The sequence below is a fragment of the Mastomys coucha genome, unplaced genomic scaffold (assembly GCF_008632895.1).
Source record: "Mastomys coucha isolate ucsf_1 unplaced genomic scaffold, UCSF_Mcou_1 pScaffold23, whole genome shotgun sequence".
Taxonomy (NCBI): domain Eukaryota; kingdom Metazoa; phylum Chordata; class Mammalia; order Rodentia; family Muridae; genus Mastomys; species Mastomys coucha.
Window position 1 is genome coordinate 51,730,571 of NW_022196906.1, and position 16,750 is coordinate 51,747,320.

The following is a 16,750-nucleotide window of genomic DNA, read 5'->3' on the forward strand; positions in this document are numbered from 1 at the left end:
TTTTTGACATTTCCTATTCCAGGTATTCCACAGCAATTGGAGAAGTCTCCACTTCCCTGCAATGTTGCTTTCTGTTACCTGGTCAACCGTCGTCTGAACTATCAAAGCTTATTAAAAAGATCCATAGTTTAAGTCACACATTGTGCTGAGGAGCATGAAATACCACACACACACTTCCTGTTCCATCTCAACCCAGGCACGAATCATCACTTAGCCTAGTGAGTTCATGCTGAATATGACTGACAGTCAGCTACTACAGCAGCGTTACAAATCAACTACCACGGAAGCACAGCGCTTGCGCTCAAGCAACCTTACCTCAGTAACAGCCCCAAGACTCACGATGCAGACAACCCGGGGAAGCCAGAGAAGCATCAAAGCCTTCCTTTATGTTCTGGGCCAAGTGTGATGGTACACACTATTAATCCAAGCACTCGAGAAGCAGAGATAGATAGATCTCTGAGCTCCAAGCTACTCTGGTATAGAGAGGGAGTTCAGGACAGCCAGGGATACAAAGAGAAACCTTGTCTCAACAAAACAAAACAAAACAAAACAAAACAAAACAAAACAACAACAGAAAGTCTAAGTTCTTGACTTAATACAATTTTACAATTGTATGTTGAGGTTGTGTGAACCATGTTCACACAAGTTTTAAAATAGTATTTTAAATATTAATTTTAATTTAAATTTTATTAATTTTAAATTTTGTACGTGTACGTGTATACATGTGCAAGTAGTACCTGTCACAGTGTGAGAGCAGAGGTGGCGGTCAGAGGTCACCTTTCAGAAGGTGGTTCTCTCCTTCCACCATGTGAATCCCAGGGATTAAACTCAAGTTGTGAAGCTTGGTGATACAAGGGTGCCAAACACCTTTACACACTGAACCATCTTGCCAGTACCTGTTATATTTTTAATTGTTTTTTTTTCTTTTTTTTTTGGTTTTTTGAGCGTGCACCACCATTGCCTGGCTTGTTCTATTTTTTTTCAGCATGGAAAATAATTTATTACAGAACAAAGTGAATAACTGTTCTATTTTGTTATTGTTGCTGATCTCTTACTGGGCCTAATTTATAAAATAAAATTTGTCACAGTTTATGTAAAGGAAGCTTATATAATGTATAGAGTTTTGGCTTCAGGCATCTGCTGGGAACCATGCTTGTATCCCCTGGGGGTGTAAGAGACCAATGCACTTTTCACATATACTTCACTTAATCTTCTCAGCAGCTCTCTTACGGTCAGTCAAGGTCCGGAGCAGGAAAATAGAAGGATTGAGAATCTTATTGAATCTGAGCTGTCAGCTTTGAGACTGAACAGGAATGTGGGCATGCTGGTCAGTCAGTCAGTCAGTCAGTCGTCAGGCTGGAAGCTTCTCTGGCCTCACATGGCCATGCCCCTGACCTCTGAGGCCACAGACAGGATGCTTTGAAATAGGCTATCACACTCACAGGCTTGGCTCAATATGCAGCACAAGCCAACTTCAAAGTTGTAGCTATCCCGCCTCAGCCTTCTGAGTGCTAGGATTTCAGATGTGAGCCTCCATGCCCAGTTTCAGCCATGGTGTGCTGAAAAGCAATTCCCAGGCAAAAGGTCCCTCAGTCATTCGATTACCCTTCCAGTGAGCAGTGTGCTTGCCTCGTCTATTAGGGCTATCCCAGAAAGAAATGGGAGTGCCTCCAAGAAGCAGGTATTTCCTGGTTGAAAGAAGGTAGGACCTGGGTCTGTGGTTCTGTGTCGCTTGAAGAGGGTTAGACTGAAGAGAAATTCCAAGAAGGTACAGGCTAGCCCCTCGTCAGCAAGCACAAGCTCTTTATACTGTGCTGATATCCTTCTTCAACAGCTCAGGCTGAACTCGGCTGGGTGCAGGGGCATCACGGCTGAAATCCCAGGTCAACTCTGCTGGACGCTACCATGCTGGGAAAGCACGTCCTGCACCTTAGCCACAATGGTCTCCACTTCAGCCATGGCTCCTCGACCTGGAAGCAAAGTTTACTGTGACTAAGAGGCACCAGATGAACTAACCTTGCCTGTGGCTACCACTCAGCTCTCCCCCGTCCCCTCCCGGTGCACTCCGCCCACATCCTAACCCTGGGAAGCACAAGTGTAGCTCTGCCTGAGCTGAAGCTACCACATCCAAGATAGCCCAGGAGAGGCCGGGAGTCAGTCCATTAACAGTGCTCTGTTGCCAGGGGCTCCCCCCAGACACTTCACACATGCTGTCTCACTTCAGCCTAACAATCCTGAGAGACAGGAATTACCATTCTATCCATTTCTACATGAGAGGGTTGAGCTCAGAAAACAGCTCTGTCCAAGGTCACAATGGCCCCACAGAACCCAGAGGCGACCCCAAAGCAGAGCACAGCTTCGGGTTGTGTGTGGTAAGAAGCCTACCGTGGTCTCCACACACCAGCTTCTTGCTCACGCAGGGAATCTCCACGTAGCCAAAGGCCTTGAGCTGGCCCAGCTGCTGGGCAGTGAGAGGGTGCTCCCACATGGCAGTGTTCATGGCAGGGCAGAAGAGCAGGGGCTTGTTGAGGTCCCAGGCCCGGATGACACAGGTCTATGAAGAAGGTGGGGGGGGGAGATGCTGCTGTTCTGCCTACTGACCCTTCTCTGTCCCCCACCCCACCCCACCCCGAATCCTCCCTACTGTCCTTGCCATAGTCAGCAGAGCAGCGTTGCCTAGGGATGATGGGGTGTCAACCATCTACAGAGATCTGTTCTTGGGGGGAAGGGCTGTCTCTTCATCCCTCATCATCTCCACTCAGGCTCTGGCTTGGTCCTAGACACAGGAGATGCCCAATCAGCACCCACGGTGCCCCAGATACCTCGGGCAGACCTCCATTCTGTGTGCAATCTCCCTGCCCACCAGCTTAAGCCTCCACACAGGCTCACAATGGAAGGGCAGAGAAGCAATCCCGGGGGACATGAGGCCAGCTTCACTGCTCACTGGACAGCTAGGAACCAGCCTGTTCACATTCTACTCAGCAGCAGTTCTGCTTCTGGGCCAACTAAACTCCGAGCATGAAGACACCCAGCAGATCCATTATCTCAAGAACCCTCACCATAGCCTTATAAGGAAAGTATTGCCCCTTGTTCTCAGATGAGCAAGCTGCAGCTCCCTGAGAGTAAACAGCTGTCCAAGGTCACACAGATACAAACAGGGTCCTGTACAGCCATCCTTTCGACTGGGCAGCCTCCCCGTCTCCCAGCAAACACTCTGAGTCTGGTTGCTTGCCTCATCCCAGACATCAATATCGGTTTCCCACCATATCCTCTCAAGAAGACAAGCTGGGGGCTGAAGAGATGGCTCAGTGGTTAAGAGCACTGACTGCTCTTCCAAAGGTTCTGAGTTCAAATCCCAGCAACCACATGGTGGCTCACAACCATCTGTAATGGGATCCGACGCCCTCTTCTGGAGTGTCTGAAGACAGTTACAGTGTAATCATATACATAAAATAAACCTTTTTAAAAAAGAAGGGAAGTAAGGAAAAAAATAAAAAAATAAAATAAAAAAAAGAAGACAAGCTGGCTGTGATTGGACACTTTCAGTCACATTTCTTCTTGGCTCTGTGCTACCCGCTGCTTTGACAGGAGTCATAAGTAAACCTAGAAAGGATCCCTGGTGAGTGGTGTTGAACAGGGTGGGGCTGGGCTCTAAGAACCCTCAAAACAGAGCTCACTGACCACAGCAAAACCCAAGCTGTCTGCCCTCGGCAGGGCTGCTTCCCAACTGTCTGAGTCTCAGCTCAGTGCTTCCTGGACAAACCACCGCTCCTCTGAAGCAACTAGCAGTAGGAAGGGAAGTGGACACTGGCTCCTACAGACAAGTGGTTGGCACCATGCTGGGCGCCTCAGCCTTGCCCCTGGGAATCTGCTCAGGCAGGGCAGACAGCTGGATCCTAGTCCAGAGATTAGCACTTTGCCAGACTGGCAACTTGGGTCGTCGAACCCTCTTTCTGGACCTGACAGCTTAGCACGGGAGCAGACGGAGACAGCCATCCCCAGGTGTAGGGCCTGGAGTGCAGGGATGAGGACATCTAGCATGCTGCTCTCCACAGCCTTTCCAGCGCTGCAGACAGGACAGTCTGGAAAGAGGGGGTAGGCTGAGCTTCCTTCTAAGAAGATACCTGCTGAGGAGGAGGGGGCCAACCCACCTAGGGTGCTGACAGCTCAAACCGTAGCACTAGAGACTGTCTCAGACATCTGTCTTCAAGAGAAACTGTTTGAGGCAAATGGTTATTTAGTTTGGGGAACCCACTGTCCAGCCAATTGTGAAGAAGGGAACCTCAAAGAAAGAGGACCAGTAGCATGGAAGAAAAAAAGCCAGGCCTCAGGCCATGCCTGCAACCCCATCTCTGGGAAAGGAAGAGAGGGAAGATCAGGATTTCAAGGCCAGTTGGGCTACATGACATTATATTTGTTTTACATGTTTTTTGGATTATCTTGTTTCATTTTGTTTTTGTTTTTGTTTTTTGAGACAGGGTTTCTCTGTATAGCCCTGGCTGTCCTGGAACTCACTCTGTAGATCAGGCTGGCCTTGAACTTAGAAATCTGCCTGCCTCTGCCTCCCAAGGCTGGGATTAAAGGCATGCTCCACCACAGTCCGGCCTGTTTTACATGTTTTGACTGCATACATGTCAGTGTGTCACATGTGCGCCTGGTGCCCACCAAGACCAAAAGAAGCTGCCAGATCTCGAGACTGAAGTTACAGACAGTTGTGAACCTCCATGTGGGTACTAGGAATCAAACCCTGGTCCTCTAAAAGAGCACCCAGTGCTCTTAACCTCTGAGCCATTTCTCCAACTCAGCTCAAAACTGTTTTTAAAGGGGGAGGGGGCAGGGCATATAACAGCAATAACAAAAACATCAACAACAAGGGGGGAGGCCTGAATTTTCTGAGGGTAGCCTAAGAAAGTGACTGGGGTTCAGCTCTAAGGTTGGTATGGTCTATCACATCAGCCGCAGCTAACCTCCCAGTGGGAGCACAGTGGGGTGCATGGCTGAGTACCCCCTCTCCAGGAGCACAGCAAAGGTGCATGGCTGAGTACCCCCTCTCCAGTTTCAGTGCCCTGCTGAGCTGTCCCAGCCTACTGAGCAGAGAGGACCATGCTACACCCAGCTCTGCTTCTGTGTCCTTCCCAGGCTGCTCCTGGCATCAGGGCAGTGTTCCTCCCATCCTACAGTCTTAGTCTAACAACGCTTGGGTCACCAGCAGCTTCCCAGAGGAGCCCCCTCATAAGCAAACAAAGATACTAATGTCCTCTTTTCTTTCGTCTTGGGGAATGAGTGAGGCTAGGGTTTCTCACTACACATGCACTCTGCTCCTGAGCTATGGCTCCAGCCCTCTCTACTTTCTATTTAGAGATTCATTCTGTAGCCCACCAGGCCTTGAGATTTTGATCCTCCTGCCTCAGCCTCTCAAGTTCCCAGGATCACAGGCTTATGCCACTGGGCCCAGGTAAAGGGCCCCCATCATATGTGATATCCTAAAGTTCTTGATGCATCTTCAATATTCACTTCTTCAGCATTTTCAGCTCTAAAACTGAGCTGAGTAACACACACCAGTAATACCAGTATTCAGAAGGCAGAGGCAGGAGGATTGCCAAAAGTCTGTGCCACATGCCTACACACAAGCACACACAAACACAAACATAAATTCAAACAAAAATATTTATGGGAGAGGACTACTTCCTACCACATACAAGCGGTATTTTTAAAGGCCTACTTAGTGCCTAGCACCAAGCAAGCTCCAAAGACTAGTGGGCTCATTGAGATGACACTGCTCACCATGGAGCGTTCCTCCTGTCTACATGGTCATCACAATCTTCTCTCCAGAGGGAGCACTCACTGTGTCCTCAGTGGAAGCCTCCAGAACAAGAGAGGAGGGAGGGGTGGCCACAGAGCTTCCCAGGATTACCACAGAAACGAAGGTGGATGCTCTTTAAGGGGGCAGCTCCCAAGGGGTCTCAGAGGCTTAAGCCAATCTGGCAATCACTTCTCATCCAGTTTTCCCTCCTTGTTCTCCTCAAGCTTTCCCTGAGAGATGTGAAAACTGGGTCTCAGCTTTGGGGCCAAAATGACTACAGAGAAATAAGTATGGGAGACCCATGAGGAAGGAAGGAACAGCTTTCTCAAGAGTATTCCCATGTGTTTCTAGATGCGGGTGGGAAGGACAAACTGACAGGGAAGGCAATGGAGGCACATGAGGAGGGCGGCCTGTGAGGACGGAGGATGGAAGAGCAGAGGGTTGAGGGCGGGGTGCCTGGCTGACCACTGGGGGCAGAAGGTGAACACACCCAGATAATAGCAGCAAAGCCAGATGGTCCACTGGACCCAGATCTTCAACCTCCTTGCTAAAAAGACAGGAACAGAGGGGGCTCAACAACCTGCATCTATAGTAACAGGGGGCTGCTCGACAGACCTGCATCCCATAGTAACAGACTTCCTTGTACAGTGAAATCTGCAGTTCAGCAAACCGGGAGCAAAGCTGGAGAGAACAGACACCAGGAGTCACTCACAAGTAAATTGTCACAGATGCCGCTGGCCACCTTCCCCAGAGTGTTGGCATCGAGGGGAGCCACTAGCATGAGGTCAGCCCACCTCCGCAGGTCAATGTGGAGAACCGGGTCAGAACGGCGCTTCCACATCTGCCAGAGAAAAGAAATGGGGGTCACCAATCCAGTCACTCTCAGTATGTGTATGAGGAGGGGATGGCGGCCACATAGGCCAGGTACAGTGAAATGAGAAAGCCAAGGAAACCAGCTCCATCTCCCTCAAGTCTTCCACCTAGCCCCTCACACAGTGAAGCTGGCGAGCATTGGCCACGGAGCCAGCAGCTTGACAGAAAGCAGGCCTTGAGGAAACAAACGCTCCTTGTCTCTCTGAGCGTATTCCCTTTATGGTTTGGTTTTCAAGAGAACTGACATCTGGCAGGGAACTCCTGGCCTGTCTGCTTGAGGCGGATGCTTGGGTTGTCCAAGCCAGTAGAAGAGCTCTGGGGCGGTGAGAAATGGAGGGGGAGGGGAAGGGAGGGAAGGGTAGCCCAGCCAGAAATGTTCAAGGCTGAGAATGTTTTAAACTGCCTGGCAGGGCAGCCCTATGAGGCCCACACTCTGCGCTTGGCAACTCCGCTGGTGCCCACCCCACTGCAGGAGGGCAGAGGCACGGCCAGCGGCCGTGGGAAGTGAGGCACTCTTGACGCTGAGAGCCACGTGGATGAGGGTGGTGGGAACAGAGCGCCTCTGTGGTTTCATCAGCCCAGATAAGTACAAGGACACAACCCAGGGCACTGGGCCAAAGCTGAGCTCTGCCTAAGGAAGGCGGTACCACAGGCCTCCCGCAGGCCAGGAGCTAGACAGATGTTTTCCTCATCGCCTCTACCCAGATGGCCCTGACCACTGACTTGAGCCTGGGCCCTGTGCTCCAGCAGCCTGGGCCATAGGCTGCAAGGAAGACAGCTCTGTCCTGCTGGAAGAAAAGCAATGGGCCGGCACTGACCTCCCATTCATCAGCGTCACTGTAGAGGGGGACAGGGACATCCTGAGGGCTGTAGAAATGTTTGGCTCTCTCCGTTGTTACCACTGTGACTTCCAGCTGTCACCAAGAAAGTGGAAGGAAGGGAGAAGAAAGGGAAAAGTTACTAGAACCGCAGGCAGAGAGGCCACATGAGGGCCAGTGCAGCAGATGCTCTCCACACAGCCTGGAGCTGACCAGGACTTCCCCTTAGCAAGGAACCTTGTGTTTACACAGCTACTTCCGCTGTCACTCAAAGGTCAGGCCCTGCCAGGTGCACACATCTCACTTCCCTGTTCAAGGGGTTGCTGAGAGATGAGTCACCCCTGCCTGGGGTATATAAGCAGCGGCCTCTTGCCACCCGGCCACCCAGCAATTGAGGCCAAAGGCAGCAGCAGCAGAGGATGGAAGGGAACTCAAGCCTATCATAGGGAGCGGGGGCCAACCGAGGAGACTCACAGGTCCAAGTTCTGTGCCAACAGCTTGTTTGCTGTTGCACATACTGTGCGCACACACTGTGTCAGAATCCATGTTCCACTGAGACAGGAGAGACCCCTCACCTACTTTCAGTAACAAGGCCTGGGTATGGGAAGGGGCCTCAGACAGGCTCTGGGTAAATAAAGTCTGTGCCCTCACCTGGGGGAGAATGAGTGTCTTCACACTGTCAATCATGGGAAAAATGCTGACGCAAATGAGGGGGCTGCTAACCTGTGTTAAAGCATGAGTCAGGAAAGGACATTCATCAGAGAGGAAGGCCAGTCAAGGGTGACAGAAGGAATCATTTGCCAACCATGGCTATGGGCAAAGGCCATAGTGTCTGACCACGGGCAGTCACGTAGCCTGGACAGCTGTAAGAAGTTTTAATGAATGTATAAATCAGAAGATCTCAAAAGGAAATTCAGTTTCCTGGCTGCTGGAGAAACCCTGACAGCTCCAATCCTGCTGGATCCACTTTGCTGCGTGATAAGAACTTGGTGATTCAGGTCACCTCTTTGCACACAGCCAGGTCGCCAACCCTTCCCTTGACTGTTTCTCTCCTGCACAGAGACAGGGAGTGGGGTGAGGGGAGAGGGGGCAGGGAGGAGGGGGTACCATGCTCTGCACAACTCTTGAGAGCCAAGCTGGGGTGAAAAGCAGACATCTCAGAGACAGGGCTGGGCTGAGGAGTAGCCTCAGATCTAAAGTTTCTGGGATTTCTGACCTGTCTCTTGTGCCTCACTTCTCCTACTTAAACCATCCTTAATCCTACACAAAACCTCAGGGATGTTTTTAGATAGTCTTTAAACCAGTGGTGTTCATCCTGTGGGTCATGACCTCTTTGCGGATAGAACAACCCTTTCACAGGGGTCAGCTAAGACCATCTAATATCAGATACTTACATTACAATTCATAACAGTAGCAAAATTACAGTTATGAAGCAGCAGAGGAAATCATTTTATGGTTGTGGTCACCGTAACATGAGGAACTGTATTAAAGGGTCACAGCATTAGGAAGGTTGAGGAGTACTGCTTTAAACCAGACCATCACTGAGAGCTGAAGGCTTCTCTCTAAGACACCCAGGAACAACCTTGCCAGTTCTAGCAACAGCAGATGGGCAGGGCTACCCTGCCCCTCCACAGAGCCCAGCCATGGAGTACAGCCTAGGCCCACCAAGGCAGGGAGAACAGAAGAAAGAGGAGACCATGCAAAGGTCAAGACAATGAAAAGCTCAAGTATGCTTAATAAGTTATACTGTGAGCATGATGGATGAACTCAAGCATACTTAACTTCCCAACTAGGAGAAGAAAATTCAGTCTACGTAACAAAGGAGAGAAAAGGGAAAGCAGTAGAGAGAAGCCAGAGTAGGTAGAAAGTAGATAAAACACCAGAGGTGGCCACATGTGGTAACACATGCCTGCAAACTCAGCACTCAAAAGGCAGACGCAGGAGGATTATGAGTTCAAAGCTAGCCTGGGCTACATAGTGACACTGTATCAAAACCAGAGGGGACCCTGGGGATGTAGCTCACTTGGTAGAGTGCTTGTCCCACTTGCATACAGCCCTAAGTCTGATCTCCACACTCCATAAACCCAGGCAGGGTGGCACACACCTGCGATCCCTCCACTCAGGAGGTGTGGACAGAAGATCAGAAACTCAAGGTACATTTGGCAAAATAGTGAAGTCTAGTTCAAGGCCTTCCAGGGATACGTGAGACTATCCAAGGGAAAGAGGGGGGCTGGGAAAAGAAGAGGTTAGGGAGTAGGCTCAAAGTAGAGGCCGTGGGTTCAATTACTAATACGGAAAAAATACAGATGGCAGAATTAAGACCAAATGTGATCAATGTAAATACATAACAACCTACACATCTGATCAAAATGCACATTGTCTGGGCTGAAAGGATGGCTCAGTGGGTAAAGGCACTCGACATGAAACCTAGATTTGAGTTCAATCCCTAGAATCCGATATTGGAAAAAGAGAACTGACTCCCTCAAGTTGTCCTCTGATCTCTCCATACATGTGGTGCACGCACACATACAAGATAAATAAATAAACATATTAAAAAACAATCACATTCTCACTCAAGCTGGGTACAGTGGCATATGCCCACAACGCAGCTTTTCAGGAGGCTAAGGCAGAAGCTAGGAAATCCCCTTGGGAACTTGGTAAAGCTCTGTCTCAAAATAAGAAGGAAAAGAGCTGGCAGTGTAGCTCAGTGGTAGTGTTTGCCCAGCTTGCATGAGCCCTTTGTTTGACATCCAATACTGTAAATAGAATAACAACACAATAAGGTTTTGGCCAAGTAAAGTAAATGAAACTCTGAAGGACAGAGGAGGGAATGACAGCAGTTACGACCCATCAATGCACTTCTGGGAAATTAAAGTGGAAGGAAACATGAGCAGATGAGATTAGAAGACCAAAGATCAAGACCCAGACCATCAATGAAAGAAGGGAGGGGGACAGCTCAGGGAGTGGAGGAGCAGCCCAGCCCAGCAGCCATCTGAGCTGTCAAACAGAAGCCAAAGGGCCTTGGGCTAGAAGTCATCTCCAGGAATGCCAGGCACTGGCCTTCCCAACGGAGCTCTGTGTCTACAGGCAGGGGACCCATGGGGGCTTTTCTGGAAAACTCAATGACCCTTGGACTATTAGGGGATTTCAGGGAAGAAATTCTGAGGTACTGAACACTGAGGGCCCCCAACAGAACCTTTCATTCCCAACTGAGTCTTGGCAATAAAGAGATGTCTCCACCCAGCTTTTCACGGCTAAATAGATGCAGCTAAAGAACATCATACATCTCAAGGAAACCCTCTGGGTTAGAGAACAAGATTAAACAACTAAACGCAAAAACTCAGACAACGCAGGGCGAACACTCAGAGCTGAGGCATGCACCCACCAAACAGTAACATAGTGCTGTATTTTTTTTCTTTTCCTGTGTTTTGTCTGCGTGTATATCCAAGTACCATGTGCATGCAGTGCCTTCAAAGGCTAGAAAAGCAGATTCCCCCCTAGGACTGGAATTACAGACAGTTATAAGCTATCCATGTAGGTGCTGGGAATTGAACCCATGTCTTTTGCAAGAGTAGCCAGTGCCTTAACTGATAAGCCATCCTTCCAGCTCCATAGTGCTATTTTATTTTTAAAGATCTATTCAGAGAACAAAAAAAAACAAAAAAAAACAAAAAAACAAAAACAAAAAACTCTTGGAAATTAAAATTATAAAGAAATAAGAAATTCAATGTACCTCATCTAGACAGCACAGTAGAGCGGACCCTTTGTGGAGGGGTGCATGTGAGCCTGGAAGAGCTGGCCCTGCCCCTCCCTAGCTATAGCACTCAGGAGAGTGGGTCCTGCACCTCACCTGGGCAGCACAGTAGAGCTGGGTAAGGCACAGGTAAGCTAACAGCCAGGGCTTGAGAGCAGGAAAGTGGATCCTGCCCATCACTAGCTGTGACGCTGGGTGAGTTAGCAAGGGTAATACTGGTGGTTTGAGCACGGGAGAGCCGGTGGGCTGACCAGATCGGCTGCCTCCCAGGCCCAGATCCTGGGTTTTGAGTTGGTCCACCCCAACACCTACCCCATCTATGACCTGCTGGAGCATGTGAAAGGGCTAGTCATGAAGATCCAAAGCAGCAAGATCTCTAGGACACGGGCAATGTCAGGATATCCAGGAGAAGTTCCTGTGAAGATCCAGTAGAGATGGTGTGGCAGAGGCCAGAGGCCTCAAGGCAGACCGATGACTCATTGCTGGGAACATTGGCAAGTGGAGATATGTGACACAGTGTGACACAGTACAGCTTCCAGGACAAGATTTTCTTTTTATTCTGTCTTGTTTAGTTTTCTTTGCAGGGTATGGGGGTCTGTACCGGTGGAAGGAAGATAGGAAGGGACTGGGAGGTGAGTAGAACTGGGGTGAGTGATGTGAAATTCTCGGGGAATCAATAAAAAGTTAAAAAAAAAAAAAAAGACTCAGTGCACCAGGCACAGTGGCTCACATCCTTAATCCCAGCACTTAGGTAGCAGAGGCCTTAGGATCTCTGAGAGATCAAGACCAGGCTGATCTACTTAACGAGTCTATACAATGAGACTCTTGAGACAGGAACCAAAAAGTGATTTTTTTTTTTTTTGGTCCAAAAAGCAATCTTAAAATTTTTACAAAAGGGCTGGGGAGATGGAGTCAGTGGTTAAGAGCGCTGACTGCTCTTCCGAAGGCCCTGAGTTCAAATCCCAGCAACCATATGGCGGCTCACAAATATCCATAATGAGATCTGACGCCCTCCTCTGGTGCATCTGAAGACAGCTATAGTGTACTTAGATATAATAATAAATAAATCTTTAGGTCAAAGTGAGGGAAGCCGACCAGAGCGAGTGGGGTCATCCGAAGCGAGCAACCTTCATTCCCAGCAACCACATGATGTCTCACAACCATCAGTACAGCTACAGTGTACCCATATACATTAAATAAATAAATAAATCTTTTAAAAAAATTTATTAAAAAAAATGAATAAAGTTAACTCAATGCAAAGTTAGGGGTTAGTGTATACTTGAACAAAAATATAAAACTATGAAAAAAATATCAGAAGACCAATGGGGCAGGGGAATCTGAGTAATAAATTCCACAAGGGAAAAACAGGAAAAGGCGGCAAACAAACAAGCAAAAACAAAAAGAGGGCCGGGAGAAGAAGAGGAAAGGGAAGATGAGGAAGGAGAGGGAAAGGAGGAGGAGGGATAGGAAGAGTCCCGGAAGCCTGAGATACAGAGACCCCGTCTCAGAAGGTGCACAGCTCCACAGAGTATTAGCCACGACTCCCACCAGTGCATAGGGAGTTGGCACTCAGCAAGAACTCCACGAGGTCCTCGTCCATGCATGTTACCCCTCAGTTTTCTCATAAACGCCCTCTTACCAGAGTCAGCTGTTTGCCTGATCTATGGCAGCTCCTAGAATCTTAACTCTGCTATTCTGCCTGGCTTCCTCTCTACCTGTACCACTATCAGGATCTCCCAGCCCCTCAAGGATATGGAGTCAGTGAGAACACGAGACCTTCCACAAGGCCCGCATGTTAGGAGGAAAGAAAGAGGGATAAAAGAGAATCAAGATTGAACCCTTCTTGTTTATGTGTGACACAGGGTCTCAAGTATGCCAAGCTGGCCTTGAACATCCTATAAATCCAAGGATGACCGTGAACTTCTAATCTTCCTGAGTGCTGGAATTATAGAGTTATACCATCTCTCACATTTTGCCTGGTTGTGGGGATCGACAAAGGGCTTTGAGCATGCATTCTACCAACTGAGCTACACCCCAATAGGAACAGCCTTTTTCTAATAGGATCTTTCACTGGTTGTAAACAGCCTGACAAACATCTCCAGGGGTCTAGGAAGATGTCCATTAAAGATCTCATCTAGGACTAGGAGATTCAGCTAAGTGAGAGAGTGCTTACCTCACACCTAAAACCAAAAATACTGTCTCAAATCTAAGTTATAACTTAAAGGCTGAAGAGAGGGCTTGCTGCTTTGCCACAGCATCCACACAGTGGTTCACAACTACTTGGAACTCCAGCTCTAAGAGATCTGATGCTCTTTTCTGGCCTCTGAAGGCATATGCACACATATGAATAAAACTGGTCCTGCCATGCCTTTTCCTATTCATGTTTCTTCTCTTCTCTTTTCTTTTTTAATAAGGCAGTCTGACTATGTAGTCCTGGTTGGCAGGGAACTCACAGAGATCATCCAGCTGCCTCTCTCTCCTCAGTGTGGAGAATAAAGGCACACACCACCTACTCTGCTGTTGTTAAGATATGGTTTCATGCAGCCCAGACTGGCCTCAAACTTACAATGCGGTAAGGGACTTTTGCCCTCCGTTTCTAAGAACTTCCCAGTCTATACTTTCTCCACTCTAAGCCCTCCTTGGAAAGCTGCTGCCTGAAGATCCAAGGACTCCACTCTAATCTCAAAAGCCTCCTGCCAGCTGTAAGGAAAGACTCTACCTAGGGCTAGCTCAGAAACATTCCCAAAGTGGTACTGTTCTTGTTCAGCAGGGTCCTGGCTTCCTCTGGCTTTCCTCTCTACGCATCTTTCAATACCTCAGGGCCTTCGTGTTGCCTTCCCACAAACCCACCACCTCCAGAGGATCTCCAACCAGGACTCCTTTAGGCCTCCTACCATACACAGCAATTCTGCTTGAGATCTTTCCTTCAAGATTTTTGCACTACTTCTTAGCCAGTCCACACTCTGGCTACCCTCCCCAAGGTATACAGCCACACTGCTAGGGAGCCTCCTGGGGCAATGTATTCACCTAAGGACAGGCAGGACTTCCCTATGCCCCCTCCAGACCTCCCCCAGTGCTAACAGGCAAGCCCAGGCTAGTTTTTCTGGTTTTAAAGAGATGCCACTTGATCTGACTCATCAGCCCTGTGGGGTTTGTTCTTTCTTCTTCATTCACTTAGCCAAAAGGTCCTGAGTGCCAAGGATTGGGTGGGCCCTGGATCAGCACATGCACACCCCGGCATGCACACACACACACTATAGACTATTCACTCATTCATTCATTCATATCAGGCAATAAATGCTGAGGAGTCCTGGCAGAGCAGAAAATGCCCTGAAGGCAGAAGGGTCCCACTCCCCACCCCCATGCTTTCTCTGAAATTCTTGTGAGTCCTGGTGGAATAGAGCTGGGCATTAAAATCTCCCCCACACTGTATAACTCCTGAAAGTCAGCTCTGTGCTTGATCCCCTACCGAGATCCCTCTTAAGATTAGGTTTTGTATCGAGTATTTTTAACTGGTACTTCTTTGTGTGATGTGACTGAAGCCTGGCCAGACAGGATTGCATAAGCTGTCTGCATTGTGTCTAGCATTTATAGAGATTCCTTCCTGAAACCAGTTCATGAGCTGGTTTCCTTTTCTTGCTGAATCTGGAATCTGGGTCTCTGGAAAGCTGGGGGAAGGGACGGGGCAATGGAAACAGGATTCTCAGTGATCATTCTACTTTAGGGCCCTAGTGTGGTCCAGGCTATGGCAGAGAACAAAGAAACCTATGCAGAAATACTTCACAGTCACAGTCATGGGGTGTGGGACAATCCCTGCCTCCATCCCTGCTCTCTACTAGTAACCAAGACTTGTCTCTGCACATTGTTCAATGGTCCCTAGAGACACAACTGCTCTAGTGGAGAACCATGAACTCGAAACATTAACCAGTAAGAACTCATAGAAATGTTTAGCCTGGCGAGATGGGTCAGTGGGTAAGAGCATTGACTGCTCTTCCGAAGGTCCGGAGTTCGGATCCTAGCAACCACATGGTGACTCACAACCACCCATAATGAGCTCTAACGCCCTCTTCTGGTGTGTCTGAAGTCAGCTACAGTGTATGGGGTCGGAGTGAGCAGGTCAGAGTGAATGAGCTAGGAGAGAGCAGGCCAGAGCAAGCAGAGGTCCTGAGTTCAATTCCCAGCAGCCACATGATGGCTCACGGCCATCTGTACAGCTACAGTGTACTCACACACATAAAATAAATAAATAAATCTAAAAAAATAATAATAATGGAAATGTCTTACTAGCTTTGTCCACTGTGGTCACCACCAGTTACAAGTGGCCACAGAGCACCTGAAGTCTCAGCACAGGCAGAGATGGGTGTCTCTTGCCTGCATGTGATAACATCCCCACAGGAGCAAAGGACTTTAAGAGGAACTACCCACTGTACCAGGTACTTGTCTATGGCTGTGATAAACCACTACAACCAAGGCAACTTAGAGAAGGAAGGGTTTATTGGGGCTGCCAGTTCCAGCTGGTAAGAGTCCATCACCATTACTCTAGAGATGAGTAGCTGGCAGGCACGGCAACGGGAGGAGCAAACTGAGAGCTCACATCTTAAATCACAAGCAGGAGCAAAGGTAGCAAATGGAGAATGATGGGAATCTTTGATTTCTCCAAGCCTGTCCTCAGTGACTTATTTCCTCCAGCAAGACCACTCCTCCTAAATTGCCCAAACAGGGCTAACAACTGTGGACCAAGTATTCTAATGCCTGAGGGTATGGGGAACAGCTTACCTAAACCCCATCTGCCGTATACTTATCCTGTGGTGAGACAATGCTTTAGCATGGGGTTTCTTGGCTGGGACATGCAGTAAAGAACCCTGACACAGCTGGGCAGTGGTGGCACATGCCTTTAATTCCAGCACTTGGGAGGCAGAGGCAGGCAGATTTCTGAGTTCGAGGCCAGCCTGGTCTATACCATGAGTTCCAGGGCAGCCAGGGCTACACAGAGAAACCCTGTCTTAAAAGAGAACCCTGACACAAAATGAAGTCTATTTCCCTCCACAACTACCTCCAAAGGAGAGGTAGGGGGGACCCTGCGCACACAATCACAAACACAAGTGTACATGTGTGGGGATTCACAGAAGTCTGATCTGGTCTCCAGGAACTGGAGTTACAGGCAGTTGTGAGTCACCCAACATGGGTGCTAGGAAACAAACTCAGGTCCTCTGGGAAAGCAGGATGTGCTCTCAACCACTGAGCCATTGTCAGTCCCAAAGCTGGGAAGAGAAAGACCACTGACCCAAATCCTCATGGCCAAATTAAAGCAAGCAAGCAATTAATTAAAGCAAGTTTTAAAATTCATGTACATGGGCTGCCTCCCCTAAGGCAGATTTGAAAGGTCAGCATTGGGTGTGAGAAAGACGAGGGTTTTTTGTTTTGTTTTGTTTTGTTTTTAAAGATTTATTTATTTATTATGTAAGTATACTGAGGCTGTCTACAGACACCAGAAGTGGGTGT

The 16,750-nt window shown here is 48.7% G+C and overlaps 1 protein-coding gene across 13 annotated transcripts in view; it reads right to left on the reverse strand.

Moving 5' to 3' along the window:
• Positions 1-914: 914 nt before the first annotated feature.
• Ppcdc (phosphopantothenoylcysteine decarboxylase) overlaps positions 915-16,750 on the reverse strand; it is a 27,586-nt gene continuing 11,750 nt past the window's right edge. For 7 of the 13 annotated variants that reach the window (XM_031344775.1, XM_031344779.1, XM_031344777.1 and 4 more), the window contains 4 exons: positions 7,495-7,590; positions 6,516-6,644; positions 2,386-2,554; positions 915-1,970 (listed from right to left, as the gene is read on the reverse strand). In XM_031344775.1, coding sequence (XP_031200635.1) covers positions 1,885-1,970; positions 2,386-2,554; positions 6,516-6,644; positions 7,495-7,590 — 480 coding nt within the window. In that variant the 3' untranslated portion in view covers positions 915-1,884. The other 6 variants (XR_004111655.1, XM_031344783.1, XM_031344781.1 and 3 more) reach the window with 6 other exon arrangements.